The sequence below is a fragment of the Taeniopygia guttata genome, chromosome 14 (assembly GCF_048771995.1).
Source record: "Taeniopygia guttata chromosome 14, bTaeGut7.mat, whole genome shotgun sequence".
NCBI lineage: Eukaryota > Metazoa > Chordata > Aves > Passeriformes > Estrildidae > Taeniopygia > Taeniopygia guttata.
In genome coordinates this window covers 12,052,479-12,070,153 of record NC_133039.1, presented here as the reverse complement: position 1 = coordinate 12,070,153, position 17,675 = coordinate 12,052,479, and the positions used below count along the sequence as shown (strand labels likewise).

The following is a 17,675-nucleotide window of genomic DNA, read 5'->3' as shown; positions in this document are numbered from 1 at the left end:
TTGTAAAGCTTTGCGCCGTTTGCTGCAACAAACCTTTGTACTGAATATGATAGATGAGTTGAAGTTATCTAATTTTCATGTAACTTTTTCTGTTTCTTTTCAGCAATTTGGTAAAATCTTAGATGTTGAAATTATTTTTAATGAGCGAGGCTCAAAGGTAAGCAGTTTAATTCACCTGTGGAATTTTTTGTTTTGTTTAAAATATATGAGTAAAAGGAAACAACTGCACTGCTATGACAAAATAATGTCTGAAATTTTATGTTAGTGAAAACATCCTCTGAGCTGTCAGTCAGTTTTCTAAGCAGTACGAAAATCATTGGACTCATATCTTTTCAAGGGGGTAATTTTAACTACTCCAAACTGTCATCTGTTTTATGGGAACGTTGATTTTCACTGTCCTTATTCTTCAAGGGTATTTAATTAATTTATTTTATGAGTCCATAGCTAAAGATATTTCTAGGCAGTTTGTATTAGTATAGGTTTTTTTCCTTTATTGAAATGAAAGATGACAATGATACCTAATAACTATCCTCTTTATTAATTAGCTTAGAAGATATGTGATTGTTCCAGATTAAGTGCAGATGTTTTCCTCTTTATTTAAAGACTTAGTACACCAACCCTTTGAAAACAATCTATTTTTAGCATTTATTTTATTAAAGGAATTCCTATTGCATTGAAAGGATTTATTTTGTTTTTTTCCAAAGTTACTTTGCCTTAAATGCATACTTCAATTTATTCAATATTTAAGAAATAAAGCAAGATAGAATGGCCAGGACTACATCAGCTGGTGCAAAACTGTGGCCCAGGATGTTCACCTGTGATATCAGCTGCATTATAGGCGTTTATGTCTGTCATATGCATATCTTTTTTTCCTTTTTTTGCCATGTCAGACACACAAAAAAGTTTATTCACTAATGTTTCAATCTTCCTGTAACTCATATATAATTTATTATTAGTGATGGAATGTTGTCCCTGTTCTAGAAATAGTGTAACCTGTCGTATTTTAAGAATCATATACATAAAAAAATCTATCTTAGATATATTTTAGTTCTGTTAATATTTATTTTATGAAATTAAAACCTTCACTACTTTTTAACCTAAATGTAACAGCTGAAATCTCCTGGTTTATTATTCAGACATTACTTAGTCCCCTTGCCTGCCAGCCCAAACTCAGTTGGAACATTTATCACTTTTTCAGTAAACAACTAAAATGGATGGGATTTGGTGGCTTAGAATCTCCTACGCTGGCCAAAATTTATTATTGCTAAATTTTGGTTGTTCAATAATGTTTTCAAAAGACATGGATTGTCCAGACCTGCTGCAGCATCCCATTAATTTCCAGAGCCTTCCCCCACTGGCCATCTTTCCTGGTTCTGCTGACAGGGTGGAGCTGAGCACATGTGGGAGGACTTTAAACTTTAGTTTAGCCACTAAATCTTGCCCAGGTGGGCGTTTTAGTCACCACAGCTGCACTGTGCTGCATAAGTGTAAGGTTTTGTTAAAGTTTTGGGGGATGGCATAAGCAGATGTTTCCAAATTGAATTTTCTTTTTTGACATTGGCTTTGCAGTGTGAAAACATCCCAGTGCCTTGTGCTAAAGGCAAGATCCTGGAAAGGATTTCAGAAGGAAAAGGTTTTCCTGGCTGGGTTTGTAACATCCCTGCCTCAGTTACACACTTGGTCAGGCCAGACTTGTTAATAAATGCTCCTGCACCATCAGGGCTGCAGCCCAGCTGTCTCTGGGGAGCTGCTGAAGATGCCCGAGGCAGGGCTGGGGTGCACCTCACAGCTCAGGGCTGCTGCTTCTCACTTTGCTCAGTTATTTCAGCTACAGCTACAGAGTATTTTCATATGCAGAAGTACCATTAGAGTCTCTCAATTAAATAAAAATTAAGGGAAAATGAATATTAGGAATGAGAGGGACATCTTTTTTCTGTTCTCTTTTTTTTTTTTTTTTTTTTTTTTTTAATCTGATCATTTCGTGTCCATTCTGTAGGAATTAAGATGCACCAGATTAAACTCCCATTCCTGGCAGTGCTTATCTATGTTTTCATAAAATCCCACTGAAACTGAAAGGACTACTAAGTGGTTTCAGACTGAGTACAGGTAACAAAGTTTGCAGGATCAGAATTCAAATTTGTTTCTAGCTGCAGTTCAGCATAAGAATTGATAGAATTGTTTTTGTTTCTGTTTCTTTTTCTTTCTTTTTATTCTAATAGTTAATGTTTTAAATGATTGCTGCAAAAACAACAGAAGGAATCTCATTCTCATGCCATGTTAGTTAAGAAAAACAGGATTGCATATTCAAAAAGGATAACATTAGAACACCACTGTAAAGTATAAAATCATCTTGCAGAAGGGAGTCCTCCTGTAAAAGAAAGCCGTAAAACAATGAAAGATTCATACAACAAATTTCTGCTTGATTGAATGTGTAATAATAATGAAGAAAGCTTTGCTAAAATATACAGCAACACTGATGACTTTTGAATTTTTGACCATTTTCTATTGGTTATAAGCCAACACTCTAGACAGCTCTATATATACATTAGGAAATCTGTTTATGTGTGTATGTCTTAATGTGTATCTAGTGTATATTGCATTAACACCCATTTCTTCAAATAAGGAGAACTCCAGTGTGCCTCCCAAATTAAATCTGAACCTTCTCACATACTAACTTGGCTATTATTAAATCACTTGACAGATTTTAAAAATAAAAGGCATATATTTGCATTACCAATTAACAGAATGCAGCTGTTAACTCAGCTGCATATTAAATTGGTGTTGAAGTGTTTGTGTAGGTATTTGAATGTGTGATGGGTGAATCTGTGTTTTGTTCTTGAGTTTCTCTGTCAGCCAGGTAAAGTTAAAGATTTGCATAAATAGTAAGAGCTTAAGTTAAGTAGTGTTGATTATGAGAATAAGTACAACATAAGAAATTAAAAAATAACAAATGAGTATTATTTTCAGAGTCTTTGAAGTTCCTGTCTTATCTTGGCTTGTGGCTCCACTTTTTATGTTTTTCTTATTTTTTAATGTAATTAGGTTTTTATCTTTCTCTTTAGCTGTATGAACAATAGTTAACTGGTAGCATTGTGAGCTAAGGAGAGTGACAGAAAATTTTGACTAAACTCCCTCCAAATGTTTGCAATTCCAAGAGGGGACAATTGCCCAGGCAGGAAAATAGAGAAAAAAAAAAACAAAAAAACCAAAAAAACCCCCACCAGAATTGGGGGAATTTCTGCTATTGAATGGAGTTACTCTGCTTAGATCCATGGATCCAGTATGTTTTCTGCTGTGAAATTTTCTTATTGGCATCCTAAATGAGGAGGGATTATTTTATGGAACTTGAGCAAGATGGGACAAAGCATTTCTGGAAGAAATAAAAGTTTAAAGCTGAGGATGGGTGTAGGTATAAGAAAAGCCTGTACAGGGATCCAAACCACGGAGATTAGCGTTGAGGAAGGGGATTTACTTTCTCTCACCGCTCCTGGTGCTTTGGGAAAAAGAGAGTTACATCCTCAGTGCCTTGTGGCAAGTGAGGTCGTGGCCTTGTGCTAAAATTGTGGAGAAAATGTGTGGAATCAGGTGGTGTGAGAATGGCTTCAGCTGGAGCTGCAGCTGCTGACAGAGCCCCTCGGAGCTCGGGCTCCAGGCTGGATTTAAACAGGGAAAAAAGAGTAGCTGTGCTTAAGCTGCTCTGGAGAACACAAAACAGAGAGCACTGCTGTACATAAATGTCACTTTTTGCATTACAAATGGGAATAAATAACTGGGTTTTTTGACTAGGTGAGATAACCCAAATAATTCAGAGAATTATCCTGAGAGTTACTTCACTTTTTGTTGATGGTTGACTAATTAGTTCTGCAGTCCATATCCATTCTTTTTCTCACTGCTTGGTGTCAGTTTTGCCTTAGTTTGATATTTGGTTTCCCCTTTGTGTAAATGAGTGTAGAAATGTCTTCCCTTTCTTTTTATTATTATTTTGCCCCCTTTTTAATTTTTTTTTAAACCAGTCACTTTGGTAGCACTGCAGAGAGTGTTCCTAGTGGGTGAACACTGGCAAAACTCAGCAAAGGCAGATGAGGAGCTGTGGTGAGTGGCTGATTGCTCAGGAGCAGAACAGAGTTCAGGCTAAAACAGAAATAAATAAAACCCAGTTTTGGTAGCACTTAAACTATATAAGCACTGCCTGTGTGCAATTGCAAATGGTTCTGGGTGTGAAAGCTCAGGGATGCAGAGGAGCACTTGTTTGGATAATTTTGGGAGCCATGCAAAGGCATTGTAGTGCTAATGCAAGACTTCAAAGGGTTGGTGTATGTTTCTAAAATGTTCTTCACTCTCAGATATTTCCAAAATATTTGCCATTTGAAATAGTGTTGAACTTAGGGCATTTTCGTAGGATTTGAAATGTTTGTTTTAGCCTGGTATTATAAAGGAGGGGGTTTGTCATAAGCAGAATTTCAGATTTGTCCCACTAACATGGGATTCTGGAGTTTTACCAGTTGCATGTTCTATATGTGGAAAATAATATGCAGAACAAGTAAATTAAGCAGTTAAACTTATTCAAAACGTTTGCATTTTTCTTCTTTTATCAGAGTTTCTTTTTCTATTCACATCATGTGATTTTCTTTGATCTGTTAATACAAGAAAGTTTATACTTTGTTCTGAAAGTACTTTTGTTTTGTTGGTGGTTTTATTTTTTTTCCTTTTTTCCTTTTATAAAAAAATAAGTAAAGGCTGTATAGTTTGACAAAAGTTTAAGTTACCCTAGTGTTGCATGGGAACAGTGTTTCTTATGATCACAACAGCATGACTAAGTAGGCAATGTTTAGAGTATATTGACATTCAGTGTTGAATTTTGTGCACATGTTTTTTATTTCGTTGAGATATCTGCATGTCATTAAAATGTGGTTCATTTTCTTTTCTCATTAGTTCATTTTTTTCTATGTGAAGACACTGTAATTTACTTTAATTTCATTTTCTTATTGTTAGATTTATTTTCCTCTGTAGTGACATGTAGAAAGGTATTTTTGGTATCATTCTTTGACTTTCTCAGAGGGTATTATCTAACTAATGACAGGAAAAAAAATTTGTTCACATTTGTTGCTTATTTATTGCACATCTCAATACAATTATAATTTTTCTAATTTGCATGTTACAGAAATGAAGCGAGGACAAGAAAATATTAAATTAAAGAAAGAGAACATAAGCAAACAAGTGGTCATTGACTGAAATAATAATGTGCATGTTGTTTTCCCCCCTTCTCCCTCCTGCATGCAGGGATTTGGTTTCGTAACTTTCGAAAATAGTGCTGATGCGGACAGGGCGAGGGAGAAATTACACGGCACCGTGGTAGAGGGCCGTAAAATCGAGGTGCATGTTCAAAATATTTTCCTTTTCATCTTTTTTATAAATGTCTGCTTCACTCTCATTTGTTGTTTCAGATGCATCATTGGTGTCTTCTGTGTGCTCCCCTTTCCCCTTCCCATTGTTTATATATATATTTATATATAAAGAGAGAGAATCTGGCCTTACTTGGGTTTTTTATTATTATTTCTTTTGTAATTATTATTATTATTATCATTATTGCTGAAAGGTGGATGACAGATTCGAAAACAAAAACAAAATGAAAGCTTTAATATTTTGAAGTTATTATTTTGTATGTTTTGTAAATCAATGGGTGCAGTAGATTCCAAAAACCAGCCAACAAAAAATAATTAGAAAAATTGAGAACAACAACAGCAAAAAAAAAAAGTGTGACAGACAAAACAAAAACAAACAAAAGGTTGGTTTTTTTTCTTTTCTTTTTGTTTTCTTTTTTTTTTCCTTTTTCTTTTTTTGTTTGGTTTTTTTTTTTTTTAATTTTTGTTGCTGCAGGGTTGATGTGGGATCCACAGTGGCTTTCCAAAAATTCCGATTGGGAAAGAAGCATCCAAAAGATGCACCAGAAACAAAGCCAGACTAGAGACCAAGCAATTGTCGCATGTAGTTTTCAGGAAACCAGGTGGCCTGAACCATCCCCATCTCCCAAAACCTCCAGCCATGTTTGCCATGCCACTGGATCCCCTTCAACACTGCCTCAGTCGTATTTGTTAGAATTTAAAAAAAAAAAAAAAAGAAAAAAAAAAAAAGAAAGAATTACCAATTGAAAATGCTGTCGTCTTTTGAGTAAGATGTTGCATATTTTGCCTTTTCATTTTCCCCCTCGACGGTAGCGCTTAGGGCCCTCACCAAACTCTCAGTAACCATGGTAACTGTATACATACCCATGCTGGCGATGGTGCTGAATGGTAAGTGGAGAAGTCCATCTGCCGTTTCACGTATTTAGCGCTGATATACCACGTGGATTTTTTTGACTTGTTGTATTAAGTTTTCTTGATGCTACATTTTTTTCTATATATTGGTACGCCTGTAATTGAGTGTACGTTTTAAGCAAGCCTGGGAGGCACTGATTGGATTGAGGATATGACTTCGTGCACATCTTACTCAGATTGTTAACTCCATATTGTGTTAAATAATGCACCCTCTTTTTATCCTTTTGTTAGCTGTGATTTTAAAGCTTGAATGATTTTGTTAATTCTTGCAATGAAAAAGGCTCTTGTTCCAAGTGTTGAATGCTAGATGTTGCTTTTCCAATGGTACTTCTCTTCTAAAGGGTTATGTTGCACACTGCTAAAATTCGTTTGTCCCTTTTTTGACATTTTCTTTGTTTCCTTGTACCTTGTCTCTTTCCTTTCTACTCCACTGCATGTTCCTTCATATAATCTTTTTTTTTTTTTACTTCTGTTTTGAGTATTTATTGTATCAGTGTTATCATGGAATACAAGCATGCTCTTAAGTCTTAAATTATGCAGTACCTTTTAATTTGCTTTTAATGTCTTTTTATTAAAGTTTAAATGATATGATGTTGCTTTATTGAAATGATTTGTAAGTTAAAATGGTTATGAAAGTAAATGTAATTATAAATAGTATGATTTTGTTATGCACCTGTTGCCTTCTATAAATTAAATTGCATTTTATTTTCACATGACTAATAGCAGTGATAATGCATGCGTTTAATAGTGACACGGGCCCTCCCCATAACCCTTTCTAATCCCCTGTTCTATGTGCTTAGGTAAATAATGCCACAGCACGTGTAATGACAAATAAAAAGACCGTCAACCCTTACACGAATGGTAAGTGCATGAGCCCCCTGCTCTGGGTGACTGTCCCTGCATGCCCCACCCCAGTCCTGCTCAGCAGGGTGCTCACTGCTCCTGGGGTGTCCCACTCACTGCTCCTGGGGTGTCCCACTCACTGCTCCTGGGGTGTCCCACTCACTGCTCCTGGGGTGTCCCACTCTGCACCCCCTGCCTTCCTGGGGCTCAGAGTCCCAGGACATGATGGGCTTGGGCAGCAATGCTACCTCTGCAGAGCTTGGCTGATTCCTGGCAGGGTGGGCAGAGCACGAATCCCCCTGACTGGAATCCCAGTGTTCGACCCTGAATCCCTCTGACTGGAATCCCTGTGTTGGACCCCATATCCCCTTGACTGGAATCCAGATGTTGAACCCCAAATCCCTCTGACTGGAACCCCAATGTTGGATCCCGAATTCCTCTCACTAGAATCCCAGTGTTGGACCCTGAATTCCTGTCACTGGAATCCTAGTTTTGGACCCCAGTGGCTTTTGTGGGGGACATGGACCTGGTGGGAGAGTGAAGTTCTCTGCTTTGTGCAGTGTTGATGGAGTGATGAGTGAGCTGATGGAAGGATTCAGCTTGGATTCAGCAGGAATGTTTTTCCTGTAGAACCCTTCGGTATCAGGACACACATCTGGTCAAAGATCATTTTCCCTATCTTCCCTTCACAATTTATTAGAAGAAGGGAGACTGGTATCAAGAGCTTCTTCCAGCTTTTCTTCTTTTTCCACGGAGAAATCAGAATTCCAAGCTATCTAAAAATGAAATTCATTCTAATCCTTAAGTTGGTGTAATGTTGTACATTAATGATAGAAAAGGAATCCGTAGTTATTTGAGGCATTTGGAAACAATACATTTTTAAATGTTTCATTTGGAATTGCTGGATTGACAATCACGTGCTTGAGTGTGCCATTGCTGGTTCAGAAAATTCAAATTCAAACAAGTTCCTAACTCAGTCATGTTAAACAATAACACATAAACTGAAGTTTATTGTAATTATGCTTTTAGTTCAGCTAGAGTCTGTAGTTGTTGGTATTTGCTTTTCAATTTAATTCAGTTTTTCCCATCCAGTAGAAAGCAGATGAAATGTGCACATAAAGGTTTCCTGAGGTAGATTAGACTCTTTTCCATTTTGAAATATATTGGATCATATTTTCTGTACTTGAGGTCTCATTAGGGAGGTTTTACTAAAATCCAGGGCACACAGTGGCATTATTTTCTAATAAAGCTCATAATTTTCTTTTAACACAGTAAAAATAAAACACAGGGATGCTTTTCACGTGATGTGATAATTGATGCAGTTAAAATGATCTGGAGAAGAAGGGGCTGAAATTCCTCATGCTTTCTTAAAAGCTGTTTTCTTCCTCATTTTGTATGTAGATGTGAAGATTGGCAAATTACGCAGATGGGAAAATCTCCTTTGTTTTTACTGGTTTTAAAGCATCCCAGTGAATCTAGAGAGAGACATGAGGCTTGACTAGATCACATAAAGAGATTTTGTTGTAAGACAGAGCTAAATTAACCATGTGCATATGAGCCTATGAACTCTGCCTGCTATATTGCAGAGATAAAAGGAGTTTTTCTGTAAATGATGATGCATATTTTGTATTCATATTATCCTAAGGCTAGGAAACTGTTCATGGACAAATAACATGTTACATATCAACACAGCTAGTGCTGAAGGAAGGGAATGCTGGCAGTAAGAGATGGGAAATTTTTAGCCATGTGGTTTTAGAGAAGGTTCATATCTATGCCCTGCATTGCAGGATTACTTAGGTCACATATTCTCATTCATTAATATCCAAGACTAGGATGAGCAAAATCTGCTGTTAAGTGTTTCCCACTGAAGTGTTTTATTTGTCATTTTCCATCCTGTTCCATCAGCTCTAGATCTCACCAAAAGTATGAAATACCCTGTTCAGTGCATAAAGAAGTAGCATTTATTTTTTTATTGTGAACCCAGACATCCAAGGTGCTGCATGCAGAATATTCTTATGCATACCTTGTGCCAGGTATCCACCAAGTAAACCTCTGCTTGTAATTCATAGCTTTTGATTGTTTTCATCTTTTTTACCTTTTTTTTGTAATGTCTGAAGTCCCCTAAAGTAAACACACAAGGACAATCACGTCCCTCTTGCATAATCATCCCAAGCACCAAGGAATGAAGAGCAGACGTGTAAGGGGTTTCATTTAGTTCCATCAGTGCTTATCCTATCAGTCATCCTGGCATGGCACAAGTCTAGTTCTTTATCATTTTGTCAGGAATTAACCACTGCTAGAGCTGATTATTTATAGAAGATTACTGTTGTCCAAAGTAAAGGGCTCATCTTTTAAGTAAACTATAAGGCCAGTTTTTTCCACCTGCACATTAGAATTTGCAAGACTCGTCTGATGCAGGTAGCCAGAAACATTTTGTTTGCACATGTCTTTTTGTTTGCTTCAGAACCACTTACTTTTTTATGCCTCTCTTTATCTTTCAAATTGTGTGTTGTGACTGACATGTTGTTGGCAGGTATTCAAAAGGTAGATGGGGCACATGTTGTATTCTATCAAAACGTCAGGAACTGATATTTATTTTAATTTAAAAACAAGATATGCTCTGTTTTGTGTTTCATTCCTGAATACAGCTGGTTGTTTGATAACAGGACTCATGTTGGAAATAGGATTGAAGAAGTCAGTAGATTTCAAGGCACACTTGATTTTTTTTTATATATATATATACAGCTTTGTTCAAATAAGTGGTGTGCTTTTGTGTCCTAAATGGTCTTTGAAATAAGTGTGCTTTCCAGTGACTTTTGACTCCTTAAATGAACAGTTGCTGGGAGAGCTTTTTTTGTGGATTTGTTATCAGTCAGGATGATTTTGATGGCTCACCTCGTGCTCTGGAGATACAACTGCTTTCTCTTTGCAAAGAAATTCAATGTCAGGAGTGCTACATGTTAGCAAAAATATTTGAGACATTTTTAGATGTTCCAGCCTATCCTGTTCACAGCTGTACTTTCTTCTGATGCCACATTGCCATTCAGGATGCTTGTACAAGGGTTGTAGGGCACAGAGAATTATGGGCAGGTACATTCAGAGAACTGCAGCAATAAAGGAGGAACAAGAAGCAGAGATCTGTAAAAGGACAAATATATTTTAAAGTTTATAGAGGTGGTGCTTTGGTTTTGAGCCTTCTGTTGCTCTAAATTTAGATTCAAAATCACATCTAGTGCCTATTAGCACAATTAAATCCCCTCCCACTCCCTGGGTAGCAGAGAGGAGCGAAAGAAGTTTAGTCACAGGGCTCTTTCCTACCCATGCCTTTCTCTGGCCATGGTGGCATCTTCACTCTACGAAGCAAAAATAATCCTTTCTGTGTTGCTGGTCCCCATTTCTAGCACAGCTTGTTACCCCAGGATCATTTCTTCCCCTTCAGCACACTGGACATGTGCTTCTCTGGATGACTGGGAAGCTGGGTCAGGCATAGGGATTTTTTCTTTGCTTGGATGGTTTTTAAGTTTCAAGCTTTTACAGTTTCAACTCAAGAAGGAGATTAATATTGTGACAGTAAGAAAAATGCACAAAATTACACCCACAGCCGAGAATTTGCCTCCTCCAGCTGCTGCAGAAGGGTTACTTGGCAGCTGCTCGCTCGGATACATCAACTCCCATCACACTTGATTAACCCACACAGCTATGGGCCAGCACATTGTTGGCTGACAAGATAAAGTTAAGTTTAATTACTGTTATTTTCACGATGAATGAAGTATTTCCTCCATAGGCTTCAAAAAGTTAGATGAGACAGCCGTCACTGGGAGAGTGGTGAGGAGCTGAAATATGAGACTGCCTTTCAGCTGTGAAGAACAATCTGTGTCTTCCAACATGATTTTTTTTCTTTCTCTCAGACAAATTGTGGCACTGTTAGTGTAACTTAGAAGCTGAGAGATGTCTGTCAGCTACTTTGACAGCAAAAGCTGACAGATCTAAAGTTCTGTCCAATCTTTCATTTTGCGTGGTGTTGATCAGTGGTCTTCTGAGGAAGTGTTGAATTTGAAATATTGGATATTCCCTAACATATATAAAGTTAGATTTTTACCCAGTCTCAAGATTTGAATGATTTTCTATCACACAAAATTTGGCTAAGAGATATGTTATACTATGACGTTCCTAAATATAATCCTGTGGAATGTAAAATTGAAGGATCAGGTAAAACCCCTGTGGTATTTTCAGGAGGAAAACCTTTTAGCCCTTCTTGGCTGGGCATTTTCCAGCTTCCCTAACTGTCTTTTGGATACATAGGCCAAGTGCAGTCACTTCTACAGAAAAGGTGTCATGCAAAACTGCTTACTCTAAACTTACTCATGAGTTGCCTTTCAAAACCACCCCTCCCCTCTCTTATGAACAGTTAATTACTGGGAAATAATTACTGTGCATGAGATGGAGGTAGCTTGAAAGAGTGGGAATAGTTTGTTATTGAGATTTTTGCACTTCCATTTTTTCAGTCTTATAAGCCTTGATGTTTTATGATTTTCCACTGTGCTTTTGCATTACACTATTTGGCCAAGGCAGAAATAAACCTAGTGTGCATTTAAATTCTTCTAATCGTGGCTTTTGTGATTTTGAAAAGCTTTGTTGTCAGTGTCTGGATTGTGTTTTGATTCCAGAAGCAGTTATAAATTCTATTTTAAGTACCTTAGCTCTGGAGTTTACAACATGCTTCTGCTCAGGGTTTTTTTCTTTATTCCGATTTACAAAAAGTGCTTCCCACTCCTCTGATTTGAGTGTGCTTTAGGAAAACCCCTAATTTTTCAGTTGAAAATAATTGTTCAGTGAAGAAAAAAGAGAATGTGGCTGGGGGGGGGTGTTCTGTGGAGTTTGCAGTTAGCTGGGAGTGGATCTACCTGTGGCTGAGCATCCCACAGTAATTGGCAGTGCACCACAGCTGAGAACACTAACGAGTCTCCAGCACTTTCTTTTGCTCTTCTCTTGCCCCTTCCCCTCCCGTCCCTCCAGCCTGGTTATTTTTAACATCCCCAGTGCTTTGCACACCCCTGGGTCTGCAGCCAGCCTGGGGATGCTGCATCAGGTGTAAAGTGTGAGCAGTAATTTGGAGCTTGGCCAGAACACAGGCAGAGCAGATCGGTGAGTTCTGTGCTCCGGTTCTGTGGCACTGTTGGGAGGACAGTGATTATTTAGGAGGAAAGCAGTGGCTCATTTGTACCCCTTGAGACCTGGCATTTGACTGGAGCCCACAGAGCATCTCCTGCAATGTCACAACAGACATTGCCATGCTGTGGCTGTGCTTTCCTTTTGCCAGGATAGAATCAAAATGCTCCAATTATTTGTTTGCCCCATAACCCTTTATAGAAGAGGCTTATCAGAAATGTTTGTGTCCAGAGAATGAACTGTCCTGACTTCTCTGGCCAGTAACCAGAGAGCCAAAACAATGGCTAAGAATCATCTGCACTGTACTAGAGGCTATGGGGATACCTGAAATGGTGCTGGCTTCATTCCAGAGCTTGAGGGAGTAAATCCATCTGCATTTCAGCCAAGGTAATTCACCTGGCCATTTACTCCAGTGCCACATGTCTGGAGAATGCCTTGTTTCATGACTTATTTTCATACCTCAGACTCATCAGAGTTAAAGATCATTAATCCAAGATAAAAGATTAAAGATTAGTAAAGATTATTAGATTATTAAAGATCAGTAATCGAAGATAACTATGAAACTTGAATTACAACAACCTTTCTTGAAGTAATTTTGTCTGTATTTTCTATACAATAGTAGTTAGAGTAATAATAATTGTTATTATTATCACTAATTGCAATATTAATGGTTATGTTTTTATTTCCTGCAGGCTGGAAATTAAATCCAGTTGTTGGTGCAGTTTATAGTCCAGAGTTCTATGCAGGTAAGGATTGCTCTATGATTGTCCCACTGGCCATATTTCATTTTAGTGTTCTTTAAAACCTGAAAAAGTATAGAATCTGTGTTTGGTGTGAGGTTTGCTTTCTTTGTGTGATTCACATTATTTACAAGTCATTTATACATTTGTGGTTCAAGATTTTACCTTACCTGGGCATAATAAACTTTATATACAAGATATATGAATGCCTTTTTATTGGAAAATAGCTAGTATAACATGAAACATACAGCAATATCCTAGTCTTACATGACATTTTATTTCATTTTTTAGGGCAGTCACTTTCTTCCAGGAATTCTTTAAGGAAGAACAGCCAAAAAAATATTATCTATAAATATATGTGTATATATATATATATATATAGTACATACAAGTATGTAGACATACATAGGTATAGTGTATATGCAATCACAATTTTTTCCTGAGCATTTATGTTTTATAGTTAGTTTTTCAGTTTGATGCTTTTGTATTTTAAATCTCTATTTTCACCTGACTGAGACCAGATTGTGATTCCAGTTGGAATTAGAGATTCAGTTTTTGTCTGGTGGAAGTCAGGAGTTTCTAAATGTGCTTTAGGAACAGAATTGAGAATAAACTTACTTGTAGTCTGAAATTTATTCCAATTTATTTACTGAATATTACCCACAAACAGCCATCAGGAAAGCATCTTTCATGGATGGTAGCTCAGCATGGGAAGAGGTTGGGGAATCTCCACTCATGGAGATACTTGAGTCTCCAGTTGACAAAGCTGAAAAGCTTTTGTTAATTTGAGGGTCTTCAAGAGATGAAAATTGTTGAAAATGACATTATTACAAACACATATTTGAGGCTAAAAACAAGCTTCTACTGGATAGATAAAAATCTTCCAATTAGGGGAAAAGTGGCACAGTATAAATAATAATAAAAAAAAAAACTAACTTGGCATTCATGGAATTGCAGTATTTGGTGCAGGCAGAAAGTATTTCCTTGCTGATGTATGTCTATGTTGAAAACAGGAATTTAACATTGATCTCGTTTGAGTAGTTAGTGAACCAACCCTGAACCTGCATAAATTACAAAGTCAGAGTTATTAGTCATTTTATATAAATGACTTTGTGTTAATGACAAATATAATAATATTCCCATAGTACAGTAATCAATTTTCTAATACGTATGCAGAATTAACAATCTGACTTATAATTGTCTCATGAAGTAGGGCATGAAGAGTTCACATAGTTTGTAAATTAAAATCAATATTTTCAATCTCTCCTGAAGGTAATTTTCCTAATTTACTGGACTTTTCCCTAACATTTATTTTGTCTTTTAATTATAAAATGGCAGGTTATTGATTATTTTGTATAACCTCCTAAAGTCCCAAGTGCATTTTTATTGCCAACACTAGGGAGGTATTTGCCCTTCTTAATGAGAATCTTTAATTACCATTAGAAGAGTATTAATTTAATTTTATGAATTATGACACGAACTCCACCACACCTTTGCAGAAAGTTCCATCAAGATACTTCATTTATCTCAGATTTTTTTTTCTCTTTATACACACAGGCAGGCTTGTGTTTGGGCTTTGTTGTTTTTCAATGCATGTCAAATGCATTTTATTTATATTGACTAAAATTGATATCTCTTACATTTAAGCATATAGACTTTCTTTTAAACAATTTAGTTAAAATTGTTCAGATCTTCTAAAGTTTTTAGGAAATGAAACAGTAAAACAACACTGCAATTCTTGCATTTCAGAGTAGAACACTTTGACTTCTCTGTACTTTTGGGTTCCCTCCACCACCTTTCTTAGAGAAGAAGCAATGGAATTTTTGAAGATTATAAAATTAGAGATGTAGTTTTTAAGACAGAGTTCTACTTGTTTAGTTTACTTATTGTCTCCAGCACTGTCATGACAAAACTGCACCAACTTTTTCACAGTCACTGCAAGAAGTTCCTTTAGCTCCTAATAAATGATGAAAAATTTGGCCACTTCTGAAATAAAGATGATACATCTACAGAGAAACTGTTGATTTAAAGTACCTTTAATCTTCATAAATAAGTGAAAAACAGAAGGTTATACAAAGCTGTCAGGATGGCACTGATGAATGGCAAATTCCCCCGTTTCTCAATTGCCGGCGGCGCCGCAGCCGCGAGGCTTCCCCGTATTGTACATCAAATCTGCCAACTCATTTCTGTGATTAAATATTCCATCAGTGCGGGCTGGAAGGCGGTAAAGCTTAACAAGATTCATAAGATGCACCACTTGAATACACATAACTCACTTCCTTGGATGGAGAGCACCCTGCATGCACAGGAAAATTAGAATTGAGTTAAATTACACCCTAAGACAAGATCAATAGAGAAAGGAGAAGATCCCCTTATGCAATGCAAATCTAAGATATAGTTATGTCCTGACAACTTGAAGCAGACAATTAAAGTCAAATAGGGAGGAACGCAATGTAAATCAACCCTAAAACCTTGAAGATAATGGTAAACAGTAGGACCAGTGACATGATTGTTATAGCTTGGGGTTTTTTTGGAGTGTACACGTCTGTGAAGAAAAACCTTTATTGAGAAAATGCGTGGCAGCTAAAAATGGAGACTCTAAGATGCACAACAGACACTGTGGTAGGAAAGTATTACTTGGGGAGTGCAAAATACTGTACAATTACAAAACACTATGGATTTTTCTTCCTGGATTTCCCTTCTAAGGCTGTTTTTGTGTCTGTGAAATGCTTGTGCTGCAGTAAATTACAGTGCTTTGGCAGTGTGGCTCTTTAGCTGTGGTGGCCTTGGTGTGGATTTCCAGGGACACGTTTGGGAAGGGCCCTCTGGAGATTCCTGCTGCACTTCCAGGGCCTAGCAAGGCTCCCTGATGGCCACCAGTTCCTGCCCTTCCCAACTTTCTCCTGGGAAGTCCTAAAATTACATTTCACAGAAAACTAAAGGGCATTTTTTTTTTTGTTTTTCATTCCCAGCTTTTCACAGAATTGCATTTTCTGTATATAATCATGGATAGAAAATTTTAAAAAAGATTACTTACATCCACAGTCGCCCTCTAGTAAATAAAAGGTTTTCCTTAAGGGTTTTCCCTTTTAAGGGTGTTTCCCTCTTATGAGAAAGGAATGCTTAATGAAGTTGTGTTATCAATTTCTTATATTTTCCAGTAAAATATTTATTAAATTCTTGCGTAGGTCCTAACAAGGAAATTTGTAGGAAGCAGTCTATGATTTGTCTCACAAAGTCTTCATAGAAACTGGGATAATTTTTTCATCCATTTGTATTTCCATCCAGTTTTAAATACATCCCACAGTTTTCCTGTATTTAAGTTAGAGTCTGTTCTTTTCCCCATACACTCATTTATGGCTGGGAAAATACAGATTTGCAGCTGGGATTCTTTACTAGGTATGCTCTGGTACTTTCTTTGTTTCTGCAGTTTGTTATAATATCATTTTCACCTGCTTATTTTTATATAGTGTATATTTTATCTGGAATACCAAGCCCTTCTGCCTCAGGCAGTCTGACAGCCAAGTTCCATGTTGTTCCTTTCAGTTATTGAAGATCTTTTTGTTTTTCTCTTTTGGGTTTTGGAACAATGAATTTTTGAGCAATCTCTTGCACTCTCCTTATTGAAATATAGAATATTATTGCACCTGTATTAGTACAACAGATCAGTCCTGTACATCAGGTAGCTTGAGACACAGTAAAGCCACTTTAGAAGACTTTTTTATTCTTGGAAGCAAAGAGTTATACCTGTTGGAGAGGCCCATTTTTGGCAGTTCTCAAATGCAAGGTGGGGAAAAAGATGTTACAGAAATTACCTGGAAATCCAGTGAATACTCTTTCAGAGAACAGGGGAATTCACAGTAACTCACATGAGAAGATTTTCTTTTTTGGTCATAACCAAAACCAATATTTCAGAAGTTTCAAGATTTAAGCTAACAGTGGAAAAAGAAAGGACTGAAGATTAGAGGTAAAGAACAATTAGAGCACAGCTGAGTGGAAAGCAGAAGATCCCATCCTTTTTTTACTTGAGGTACTATTGTATTTCCTGAGTTTTATTAAGTTCTAGGAGTTTCAGGAGATACTTTCAAGTCATCCCACATAGCTGTGTAGTTGTATTCACTTCATTAATAGCCTTAACCCAGTGAAGACTGGGTACTGTAAGTACCCAGTTTCTTATTCCATGAGCACTGGCAAAATTTTCCCCATCACTCAAAATGAAAGAGAGGGGAAGAGTCTGTGCATTTTTAAACTATTTTATAAGGCCTCAGAAGACAGAAAAGTTTTAGATGCCCAGTGCTTTTTGGCATTTGGAAGCCAGCAGTATCCACCAACAATCAGATTTTTTTACCAAACTTCCTTTAAAAAATTCGTTCAAAAGTTTGGAATAGAATGTTACATATAATTAGAAGTAAAGGACTACCCTAGCAAAATATATAAAACCATGCCCTTAAGTAAGATGAATCCAGAGGAAAAGAGGATTCCTGTACACTTGCTAATACTAATTCTCTTTGTTCATGTCTTAAAGCATCTATTTCTGGAGTGTAAGAGCACCTGGGATTCATTTCATCTTTCTAGTGTTTCTCTTTGAATTTAAATGAGTCTTGCATAA

The 17,675-nt window shown here is 36.9% G+C and overlaps 1 protein-coding gene across 50 annotated transcripts in view; it reads left to right on the top strand.

The window, feature by feature from the left end:
* Nucleotides 1–17,675, top strand: part of RBFOX1 (RNA binding fox-1 homolog 1) — a 1,140,648-nt gene that overhangs the window by 1,048,378 nt on the left and 74,595 nt on the right. For all 50 annotated transcript variants that reach the window (XM_030284820.4, XM_030284819.4, XM_030284817.4 and 47 more), the window contains 4 exons: nucleotides 104–157; nucleotides 5,281–5,373; nucleotides 7,115–7,175; nucleotides 13,019–13,072. In XM_030284820.4, the coding sequence (XP_030140680.1) occupies nucleotides 104–157; nucleotides 5,281–5,373; nucleotides 7,115–7,175; nucleotides 13,019–13,072 (262 nt within the window). The remainder of the gene's footprint in view (nucleotides 1–103; nucleotides 158–5,280; nucleotides 5,374–7,114; nucleotides 7,176–13,018; nucleotides 13,073–17,675) is intronic.